General features: G+C 39.0%; 1 gene segment (V, D, J or C); it reads left to right on the top strand.

Moving 5' to 3' along the window:
• Positions 1-11848, top strand: part of LOC101344221 (immunoglobulin heavy variable 3-74-like) — a 177916-nt gene extending 166068 nt beyond the window's left edge. The window contains 1 exon segment of the V gene segment in view: positions 11663-11848. Coding sequence covers positions 11663-11848 — 186 coding nt within the window.
• The last annotated feature ends 592 nt before the right edge of the window (positions 11849-12440 follow it).

The following is a 12440-nucleotide window of genomic DNA, read 5'->3' as shown; positions in this document are numbered from 1 at the left end:
ATGGTAATCGGGACGGCAAAGACAGTAACCAACTGCACAACTCTTACAGAGAAGTGGGGCCAGGAGGGTCACTCTGAGGAGTCGACCCCCACTTCAGTCCCAGGAGTTTATTTTATAGTCAATACAGCAATCGATAAGGCAATTAACAAAACAATGGGCTTTGAATGCGGGCAAGGGAGAAGGAATTCAGGTAAACAAGTCCATCAGAAAAGGGACAGTAGGTTTGGGAAAACACATCCGGACAAGTCTCAACGTGTTGGAGACAAGTCTCAGCATGCTGTGCAGCATAGAGGCCTGCGGGGATTGCAGTTGTCAATAGTGCAGCCATGTTTAAATGGCATATATCCCCACATTCGACAAGAGCCCAAAGTCCATCAAATGGGGAAAAGTAAGTATTTTTAACAAACGGTGCTGGCAAAACTGGATATCCATTTGCAGGAAAATGAAACAGGACCCATACCTCACACCATATACAAAAACTAATTAAAAATGGATCAAAGACCTAAATATGAAGCCAAAAAGTATAAAGATCATACAAGAAAAATATAGGACCAACACTACAGGTCCTAAAACACAGCATTAACAGGATACAAACCATAACCATCAACAGGATACAAACCATAACCATCAACACACAAACCCCAGAAGATAAGCTAGATAACTGGGATCTTCTAAAAATCAAACACGTGTGCTCCTCAAAGACTACACCAAAAGAGTAAAAAGAGAATCTACAGACTGGGAAAAAATTTTTGGACAGTATAAGTCAGACCAAGTTCTAATCTCTATAATCTACAAGAAAATCCAACAACTCTACAAGAAAAAGCCAAATAATCCTATTAAAAAATGGGCAAATGAAATGAAGAGACACTTCACCAAAGAAGACATTCAAGCGGCCAACAGACACATGAGGAAATGCTGGAGATCACTAGCCATTAGAGAAATTCAAATTAAAACCACAGTGAGATACCATCTCACCCCAGCATTACTGGCACCAATCAAAAACACTGGAAATAGCAAAACTTGGAGGGGCTGTGGGGACATCAGAACACTTATGCACTGCTTGTGGGAATGCAAAATGATACAACCATTTTGGAAAATGATATGGTGCTTCCTTAGAAAACTAGAAATAGAAATACAACACGATCCAGCAATCTCACTCCTAGGAATATTTCTAGAGAAATAAGAGCCATCACTCAAATAGGCATATGGACACCTATGTTCATGGAAGCATTGTTCACAATAGCAAAACAATGGAATCAATGTAGATGCCCATCAACAGATGAATGGATAAACAAACTATGGTACATACACACAATGGAGTACTATGCAACGAGAAAGAACAACAATGAATCTGTGAAGCATCTCATAACATGGATGAAACTGGAGGACATTATGCTGAGTGAAATAAGTCAATCACAAAAGGACAAATATTGTATGAGACCTCTATTGTAAAAACCCATGAAAAAGTTCACACACAAAATGTAACAATCTTTGTTGGTTACCATGGATGGGAGGGGTGGGGGGAAATACTAAATAGACGATAGATAAGTGGTATCTTTGATGAAGGGTGAGACAGTACACAATACTGTGGAAGCCAGCACAACTTGTACAAGGAAAGGTCATGGAAGCTCCATAGACACATCCAAACTCCCTGAGGGACTGAATTGCTGGGCAGAGGGCTGTGGGGACCACGGTCTCGGGGAACATCTAGCTCAACTGGCATAACACAGTTTACAAAGACAATGTTCTACATTCTACCTTGGTGAGTAGTGTCTGGGGTCTTAAAAGCATGTGAGCAGGCATCTAAGATACTCCACTGGTCTCACCCCTTCAAGAGCAAGGGTGAATGAAGAGAACAGGTTACAAGGAAAAGTTTAGTCCAAAGGACTAATGGACCACAGCTACCAAGGCCTCCACCAGACTGAGTCCAGTACAGCCAGATGGTGCCCAGCTACCACCACTGACTGCTCTGACTGCGGTCACAAGGGAGGGTTCTGGACAGAGCTTGGAGAAGGACGTAGAACAAAATTCTAACACACACACAAAAAGACCAGATTTACTGGCCTGAAAGAGACTGGAGAAACCCTGAGAGTATGGCCCCAGACACCCTTGTAGCTCAGTGGTGAAGTCACTTCTGAGGTTCACCATTCAGCCAGGGACTGGACAGCCCCATAAAACAAAATGGGACTAATGAGGCACAACAGTCCAGTAACAAGGATTAAAAGGCAGAAGGGGACGAGAAAGCTTGTGATAGGGAACCCAAGGTTGAGTAAGGACAGTGTTGACATGTAGTGGGGTTGTTAACCATTGTCATAGGGTATCATGTGTACTAATTGTTTAATGAGAAACTATTTTGTTCTGTAAACCTTCATCTAAATGAGAATAGCAGCACAACTGGAAGAACGTAATCAATGTTACTGAATTGTGCATGTAGAAATTTTTGAAATGGTGTATCTTTGACTATGTATATTTTCACCAAAAAAAAAAAGGTCGAGAAGGGAGTGTTGACTTGTCGTGGGGTTGTTAACCAATGTCATAAAACAATATGTGTACTGACTGCTTAATGAGAAACTACTTGTTCTGTAAACCTTCACCAAAATACAATAAAATAAAAAAAATAAAAATGTTATAAACTAAGTATAGTAGTAGTAATTTGGAATTTCAGTGACTACTTTTGGAAAATGAGCTTTCATTTGTGTTGCCCTTTCTTTCTCCTTTTGGGAAATTTTGCTTGATGCTCAGGTTTCGTCAAAAGGTCTAATATTCCTCCATCTGAGGTTCTGACAATAAGTTTGATCTAGAACATGTTTTTTCTGTTGAGTCAATCTTACCAAAAGTTGCTATATATAGTTTAAGAAACTGGGATCCTCCTTATCCTTGTTTTGTGTGGTATTGTTAGGTGAGTTTATGTGGTCTTTCTATCTCCTTTTGTCCTAAGAGCTTGCTTCTAGTCTAGAGCATTGTGTCTTGTATCAGGCTGGAGGTTAATTGCTGAGAACTGCTGTTTCGTGTAAGGCTAGTCACAGAACCTCAGTTCTTTCTTCTTCCAGAAAAAACTGTGTCTTGTGTCTGTCTTATGATCTAGATTTTTAATAGCTACTTGGAGAAACTTCGATATAAATTTGTCTATTTGAAAAGTACACTGAGATCTTTATGTTCTATACCATGTCAGTCTTAAAAGCAAAATCTTTCTAAGTTACCTAAGCTAGGTATTATATGAAATATGTTTTATTTAAGGAAAAAGGATAGTATTGTCTTAAAGTAAAAGTAGCAGTTTCAGAACTGTAAAAAAGAAAGAAATTAGTTATCTTTTGCCCTTAAAAATGCCTGGGTCAACTTAAACATATGTAAATGTCTTCCAGGAGCCAAGAGAGTGAGGGTGGGGCAAGATCAGGCCTCCTCAGTCCCCAGCCTCCAGTCTTTGAGGTCATATAGCTCCAGGGAAGCTTTTGAAAGACCCCTTCCAGCTAAGTGGCTATGCTTTTTAGATAAAAGATAAGAAAAATTGCTGCTTTGCTATACTTATCAGAAACTGGGTGGATCGCAGTCATAAGAGAACTGTAAATAAGTTCTCTCTATTATAGGGAAACTCCAAGAAGTCAAAAAAAGAAATCACAATGAGACACACCTGAAGTGGCCTGGAAAAATGTTTCCACTCCTAGCCAGACACTTAAGCTGATATCCACATCAATGAATTGGTCAATTGAGCAGAGATTTTGTGATTTCCAAAGCCGATTGATAAAACCTTTAAGTGCTAAAGTTAGATTGGGAAAAATATGATAAGTAGTAAAAGTTGAAATCTTGGAATGTTTAAACAAACTTTATTTCAACGGTATGTTTTATGGTATACAGGCTTAAAATAATTTCCAAGACCTTTTAGGTAACTTACAGATATTAAATTAAGTTAATAGATATTTGTCATAATTTAAGCTTATATATTTTGCTTTTTATACCACAAGAGAAAGGATAGATAGATAAGTAACTGAATGCTTCCTGGTCTGCTCTGTATGGCTAGAAAGACACGAAGCGGTGAAAGCAGGAGAAGAAACTTTATTTAGTTGGACAAGTAAAGGAGCCCACCAAGACTTGTGTCATCAAGGTGGCTCCCTGAACAATGGCCCAAGAGGTTTATATGGGTAGCGTAAAACTGGGTCTGGGGTCTTCAGGGATACCCCAAGGTGTGGTCAGCCTGCTGATTGGTTTGGCCCTTGAAGTCGTTCCTGGGGCGGTCTGATCTTCTGGGCCTGCTCAGTCTAAGAGGGGGGGCCCACAAAGATGGTGTTTTGCCCACATCGGGGGTGTAGACGGTTGGTGTGTTTTTCGGCCTCTGACATCAATAGGTCATCCAAGGGACAAGGTTGTTGGTACTGCACATGTCAGGCGGTCAAAACCTGGTTCCGGATCAGTGTCAAGTGGTCTTGAGACCCCAGTCTCTTGTTTTTCTTAACTGAGCTGGAACCAAAAGTATATCTAAATAAGGAGATACCGTAAAGACAAGAGGTTAGTTCCTACATTACCTAATAAGGAGATGGCTTACATGCGAGGAGTTAGTTCTCAAATCACATAAGAATGGCAGGCACCACCCCTTGCTTATTCAAGATGGCAGACATGCTATTGGCCTCAGATATATTTAAGTCTGCTAATGAATGTATTCCTTTTTACCATTTAAAGAGATATACTATAAGAGGTATGCAACAAAGACAACATTTTACAGGTTTATAGAAAAAGAGATTTATTTGATAATTATCAAAATTTTATCTAACTCAAGTTTAATGGTTTAATTTATGAAATTTTTAGGAGCGTTAATGTTAAGTAGCATATAAAACAAAGAATTAGGTTTCTCACTGTTAAAACAACAAAATTTTCTATGATTTCTGAGTTCAAGGATTGATTTATTCTTTGTGTAATCTGCCTCAAGACAGAGGTTTGGCCTCTCATTAGAATAAGATTTCTGAGTCAAAAACCAAGACACATGGCTTTAGAGAAAAAAAAAAAAAAAACTAAGATTTTTACCTTAAAGATCTTTGGTTAAACAACTTAAGTATTATTTTTCAGTGACCTATAATAAACTCCTGACAACTCCGAAACTTCATGGAAAACCACAATTTTTTTTTTTTATAAAGGAAGAGAGCTAAAAAGGTTTATTTAGCATGTTACAAATTATATGGAACATGTTGCCAAAATCAAGAGAAGTGCTTGACGCTCTTTGAGTTAAAATTTATGTTAGTATTTCCTATTATGTTTTTGCTTAATATTAGACAAATGCATAATATTATGTCATAATTTTATTATTATTCTTTATTGCTAACTTGGTTACAACTTTATTTTTTGAATCTAGCATCATCAAAGCCAATGGTTTGATTGGGGAATTCAAACAATTTACCTATGAAGTTTTTTTTTTTTTTTTTAATTACTATTCAGGTATTTAGAGATTTCATAATCTTGGTATATTCTTGGTATATCCTGACAGTATGGTATTTTGTCTCAATTATTATGTATTACATCTGAAGTTCTTTAAAAATACGGTTAATGGTTAATTTAGAAATATTTTTTATCTAAACTTTTTTTTTAACTGATTTTATTTGGCCTCTGCATTATGCTTGTATTTCTATCTGGTCTTTCACTATTAAGAGTATTATTTTTATAAATTAATCATGGCCATATTAAGTTTTGTCATCTGCAGACAAGTTTTTACTTTGCTGATTTGCTTAAAACGTTTAACCAAAATATCTCAACAAAAAGAGGAACTGTATTGGACTGGTAAAAAAAGACTGTGACTAGGCTGAATCAAGATTTCCAGAGCTCTTGTGCAGAAGCTGATGGGTTCGCAGACGGCAGCTGATCCAGAATCACATGGAACAGAAATTAACTACAAAAGACTGAGTGTTTTTAAACAAAAGGAAACTATGGGTTTTATGTGGGAATATTGCTGATGTTTTAAGGTCCTAATTTCTGGATATAAGAAACTATTTTCCTTTCTCCTAAATTATCTAACTAATGAGTTTAGATATTGTAACTCTTGAATTAGAAGTTCCTATTGGTAAACTTAGCAAAGTCGTACATATCATAACCAAAGAAGTGTCTGAAATATGAGCTATGATTTTACAAAATAGAATAGTATTAGTTTTCCTGTTGGTCTCTCAAGGAACAGTTTGTGCCTTAATAGATAAATGTTGCTGTATTTATATTAATACTCAGTCTGAGGTTTTGCAGAATGTAGTTGCTGTTGAGGCACATGAAAAACAGTTACTAATGCTACTTATGTATGGACAAACACCTCATGAGCTCTGTTTCCTTGGTTCAAAGACTTAGGGTCACGGTTTCATACGGTATTTCAGACAATTGGCCTAATATTATTGTTAGTGTTTCTATCCACCTCCTAGTTTGCTGTATGGTGCCTGAGATCTTAAAAACAAGATGATGACCCATTACCATTTATTGAGCATTTTGATAAAATATTCAATAGTGAGATCATGATCCCAAAGGAGGGAAACATGAAGGAGTTGTAATTCTCCTGGAATCCAGATTTCTGGCTTTGAGGGAGGTTAGGGTAACCCACACTGGGCATTGTGCTTTTCTGGAAGACTTCAGTTTGTTTTAGGAAACTAACTTCAAAGATCAGACTGAAAGTTATGTTTAAGGTAAATCAGTAATTTGTTTAATCAGTCTTTAAGGCAATGTCATATGAAATACTTGTCTAATGTTTGTAATCAAACTGTCACTCTCTTACTATACAGAAAATTATGTATCTTAAAGATATCAGATTCTCAGAGGAGATCGACCTCATGGCTCAGACTCCATTTTGTCTTAGGTTCTTCTTCTGTTTCTGAGAAAGTGGCCCATGACTGTTAATAGGTAAACCAAGGAGGGGCAGCTTGCCCTCAGAGAAGAACACTTAGTGTGTTTTAAAGAGATTAACTGAAGACCTCCAATATAAGAGGTCAGTCCTGTATTATCTTGCTAATTTTTAGTTCTCTAATGAAAACTTGTTTGTCACATGTAAATTTTTCTGTTTCCTCTAGACAAACTTGAGTGTTCCTTATGGAAGAGGCTGCATAGTTCTGGCCGCATTGTCTCATGATCTTGTTTTTCCCTCCCTTTCTAGTCTCTATAAAAAGTTAAAGATTAACTAATCTTCCTCTTTGGAGGGTGGGAAACAAGTGATAATGATCTAGGAATGACAAACCAAACAAAGCATCCATCTTGGGACAAGAAAACCAGGATGTTGCCAGATAAACCCCAAGAAAAGATTAACTCATCTGGGACATGACCACCTCAAGGGGGAACTAACACAAACTTCTAAGACCCATAATCCTCTCCGTATAAAAGCCTTTGGCTGATCTCCAGTGGGGGAGACAGGTTTTTGGAGGAATCTATTCCCCTCTGTCTCCTATATATTGATATATAATAAAACTCTTGCTGCTCACCTCACCCCTGTCTCAGGACTGGCTATTGCAGCAGGCGGCTCCAATCCCCCTTATTGCGGTAACACTTATGGATATATGTTTCTGTGTGGTAAATCCAACTATACTAATTTAGATAATCCCATTCCAACTGATAGTGAATCTATGTGGGCAGTGTCTTATTTAGATTCCTGTCTAATGTGTGGGCAATGCACTTTGAGAACTCTAGGATTACTTTAGATATTCATAGTAATGATGCTAGTAAATACTGGAAAGGTAATGTTAATTTGTTACCCATTGTAAAACAAGAGTCATAAAAAAAACCCATTGGTACAACACTCAGGGTATGGTTGGTAGCATTAATTCCTACTTATAGTGTAGTTGAGTTGGAAAAATCTTTAAGAAAATTTGTCAGTCACTATGGGACAAATAGCAGACAAAGTTGCTAAGGGGATGGAAGCACAACATTGAGGTCTGATCTCATAAATCAAGGTGACATGAGATAACGAAATAGCCTTAGATTTTTTTATTAGTGTAGTCTGTGCTGTAGCAAATACCTATTGTTGCATTTGGATAAATAACACAGGAGAAGTAGAACAAGATATACATAGAATTAGACAGCAAGCTACTTGATTACACATTGTAATACTCTTACAAATACCAGATTTGTTTGTTGGTTACCATCAGGAATAAGTACATGGGCTAGATCAGTATTGCAAGGGATAGTAATATTCTTAGTCTGCATCCCGATAGTATTAGGCATAATAAAATTTATCTTCTATTGTCTTACACACTTAAAAGGCAAAGAAGGCCTCAGGCTAAAATGTTGATGTATATTGCGTCTGCTCACTCCAGCAATGCAGTTGATGAGAAAATATCTCTTACCTAACAACCTGGTGAACAACCAGATGGTATCTGGTGGAAAACTAGCACCATGCATTTAAAGAGCCTGCAATGGCCACCATCTAGGAGCTCAAATAAGTCAAGGTATTGATCATCAATGTATTATCTCCAATCTCCAATCAAAAGGAGGGAATGATTTAGGAAATAATACTGGAGTTATTATTCCCTGTCCTTGAGTGTAGAGAATGTGACCCAGCTGGAGCTGGGCTCACAAGGACACATCATCTGGGCCCTGGGATGTAAAGACAATAGCTAAGATAATCATGGAAGATATCTTTTAGGGAACTTTCACATAAAGCTAATCAAATAGAACACAAAAGAATTTTCACTCTTATCTTTTTCTATTAACATTTAGTGAATAGAAAATTGTTGGACCAATGAAGACCTTCCTGACTGTCGTTACTGAAACCTATACCAATGATTGTTAAGAAAGACAATTCAAAATGTAGGATCACAGTTTCTAGCCAATCTGTGAAAAGGCAAAGCTTTCAATGGTTTTGCCCATTTATAATGTTAATATATACTGATGACTCTGTAATTGTCTTTGGACTCGAGCAGACATGGCTGTGGCAGCATGCTTGTCTATTTTCCCATTCTTGCCTATTCTGTAATATTATTTGGACTAGGACAGACATGGCTCTAGCAGCATGCTTGTCCGTTTTCCCACTTTTGTCTCTTCTGTGATATTTCCTTGGACTCTGGCAGACATGGCTCTGGCAGCATGGTTGTCCCCTTCCTACTTTTGCCTTTTTGAATATGTGCCAAATAAAACTTTCTTCTTGTTCTACTAAAAAGAAAAATAATAAAAACGAAAGAAAAATCCCTTGTCAAGGAACTTTTCCTGACAACTTCTTCAGTCTACCTGGTGCTGTGGTCAGTGACATACCCACTTCTGTCCCACTTGCTTTCAAGACCCCTCCCAAGGCTCCCGCTTGGGATGCCCGGATCCTAAGTTGTCTGGAGGTGCCCAGCATAGTGGTGTATTTTTCGTGGAAGACTAAAACAGTGATTGGTTTAAATATGAGAGTATTTTCTCTAGCAAGGTTTCATGCTCCCTACTTACACCAGTACTCAAAGGCACATAGCTTGGGAACATCTATTAAAGTTATGCTAACTAGTTGATATTTATATGTTTTGATAACACTTTAGTTAAATTAAATTTTTGACACATATCATATTTGTCATCCCATTAAGTCTCACACCCCAGGTGGCCACTCATATAACTTGCCCCTTAATCCAGCACAATCCAGCCGGTTTTCCTCTCCATTTGTCTTCAAGGCAGAAGCTCCCAAGAACACAGAAACATCAGAAGAGAATTGGGTGGAGAAGTTTTACCTTGTGCCACAGGGCAGGTGAGAAGGTGGCCAGCAGTGGAACATTCTTTTCTCTCTAGGTAGGCCTGAATTGCACAGACCTTATCGCTGGAGCTGGACTCTCTGGTCTGTCACTGCCTGAGTGGGAACAAACCTGCCTTTGACTTCTGATCTCATGAACATTTTCAAATAGTGCCTCCATTACAGGGAGCTGCCAAGCAAACTATTCAAGCATAATCATGGGCTAGAGGCCCTCAATGTTTCTCATCAGGCTCTCCTGTCCCTTGGGAACTCTAGGGACCACCTTTCATTGAGGACAAAGCTCTGTAACTTGTTATCTTGAAAGCACAATCCAAAACTGCTCCTCTCGGCCTTGGCCCTGGCCCTAAATCTGAAGCTGGCCAGACCTAAACTTGGATTCTGGCCCTGGTTTTGGTCCTGGCCCTGAATAAGGTGCTGAAAGTGTATCTGACAGTGACCTTTACCCTTGCTATGGCCTTGCCCCTGGTATGACTTTTACCTTGACCCTGAACCTGGGGACGGGCTCTGGGCTGATTCTGAACCTGACCTTAGCTATGGCCCTGGACCTGACTCTAACTCTGACCCTTAGACTGACCCTGGCCCTGATCCTGTCCCTAGACTTAACTCTAGTCCTGGCCCTGGCTCTGAAGATGACACTAGTCCTGGTCCCTGGCCAGACCATGGCCCTGGCTCTGACCTGACCCTTACCTGACCCTGACCCAACCCCTGTCCCTGACCTTGGCCCTGACTCTGACCGGATATTGGCCATGGACCTGACCATGCCACTGGCTCTACTATGTCCATTGCACCTGCCTTGGTCCTGGCCCCAACCATGGCCATGAACCTACCCCTAATCCTGAACCTCAATCCCAGCCCCTAAACCCCAGTTGAAAAAATAACTTGAAAAAGAAATGTATTAAAACTCAGGACATTATTTTAAGTAATTTATTTATACCAAAGCCAGAATTTGTTTTAATTTTCTTTCCTGGCTTTAATGGAAATAAACTCATCAGCAATACAATAAAACCTGTGAGAGCTGGAATTCAACAGGATTGTTTTTCCAGGTCTCACAAGTTTTCTGCCTTTGACGGGTGTAGTCTTACCGCTTTTCTATCCCTCTCTGTTAGTGGGAAATATTTGAGTTTTCCTTCTCTGACTTGTTTCTGTCTTACACAAGTTTCAGCTTTTGCAAGTTTTACTATCTTATGAAAATCCAATTCTTTACTTGGCTTTTTTCTAATGGAGAGAATTGCCAAGTCTGTTCGTTTTTCTTCACCAAGCGACAATCTTCAATAATTTTTAACTGACTTTGACCTACTGAATGATCTTGTCTCTAAAATTCTGATATTTTGTTTATCATGGATTGTTTTCACCAATTTTAACTTTCAAAATACAGGTAGTTCCCGGCTTACAATGGGGTTCCATTTCCAACCGATACTCGTACTAAAGTAAGTTGAATACCTCATTTTTTCTTTAGTTTTCATTATTATTGCCTTTTATTATCAGTATCTTTATAAATCAGATCTTTATTTGTCTTTGGAGGTTTGAAACATTACATCTGAGAATGGTAACTTCAGCAAATTACACGCTGCAACACTGCATGCAGTACATATTACAAACCATAAGATGTACAAAAAAAAAAGTTTTAATTGTGGTTTGAAGTAACTCGAATATGTCCTAAGTTGGGGAGTACACGTACATTTCAAAGTATTATTAGTCCAGACCACCGAGTTTCTTGGCATGCCTTAAATATTTCCTCATTCATCCTAAACTAGCCCTGCTCAGGAGGCGGGTAGATGGAACCAGCAGGTCACAGAGTCCAGGCCAGAGGAGGCCCAGCCTTCTCTGTCTCTGTGCCCCTTCGCTCTCCGCCTGTTTCCTCCCTCCAGATAGTTCTAACACTCAATGGACTTTTGAATATTGAGCTCGTGCTTTACTTCTTATTGTCTCTACGGTTCCCATCAAGGCACGGGATAGCTGATGTACCCAACATAAGTTTCAACTTCCAAAACCATTGCTTAGAATCATCTGACACTGAATTTCAGCGATTTGGCGGATGGCCGCGAGAGGGCGCGAGAACCGCAGGTTCTGCCCTCCCGGCCCACCGAGCGTAGGAACCGCCTGAGGCTCGGTCGGGACCGACCTGAGCGCCGCTCCCACGGCGACATCAGGAGCTTTGCTTCCTGCCGGGCCCACCGCCCCCGGTAGGGATCCGCGGGCGCTTCGAGACTAAACCGGTGCTGAGTCAGCAGTGAGAAAAACGTTTCTCTTCACTGTCCAGACTACAGACGAGGGAGAAGGCTGGGCTTCTCCCAGACACTTTATTCAATAGCGAGAGAGGGCAGAACCGTCCGTTTTCTAGGCTGTTTCTATGTTAACTTTAAAAGGTGTATTCAAAGTCACATTGTCGTACGTTTAATTATTTTACTCCAAACCAGAATCTATTATCATTTTAATTCCCTAGCTTTAAAGGAAATTAATTCATCCCTAATATTTTATAAATATACTTCTTAGCTTATCTCATTTTCAAATGAGAATATTGCCATGTTTGACATTTTCTCCTAACCCAGTGACGATCTTAATTTTTAATTAACTTTAGCTTACTGAAATGTCTTTTATAGGACCTGACTGTAACTGGAGTCAGTGGATGAATGAATGAATGAAATGCAACAAAACTGTTCAGCGTGTTTCTACAATCTCAAATCCCATAAGATATAAAACACTATTAGCTTTCAAAATACATATGTATAAGCACTCATAATATGAACTTAGATAGAAACTATGTCTACCTTTGTGAGAC

The sequence above is a fragment of the Trichechus manatus genome, unplaced genomic scaffold, assembly GCF_000243295.1.
Source record: "Trichechus manatus latirostris isolate Lorelei unplaced genomic scaffold, TriManLat1.0 scaffold00053, whole genome shotgun sequence".
Classification (NCBI taxonomy): Eukaryota; Metazoa; Chordata; class Mammalia; order Sirenia; family Trichechidae; genus Trichechus; species Trichechus manatus.
The sequence above is the reverse complement of the archived record's forward strand: the minus strand, read 5'-3'. Positions and strand labels throughout refer to the sequence as shown.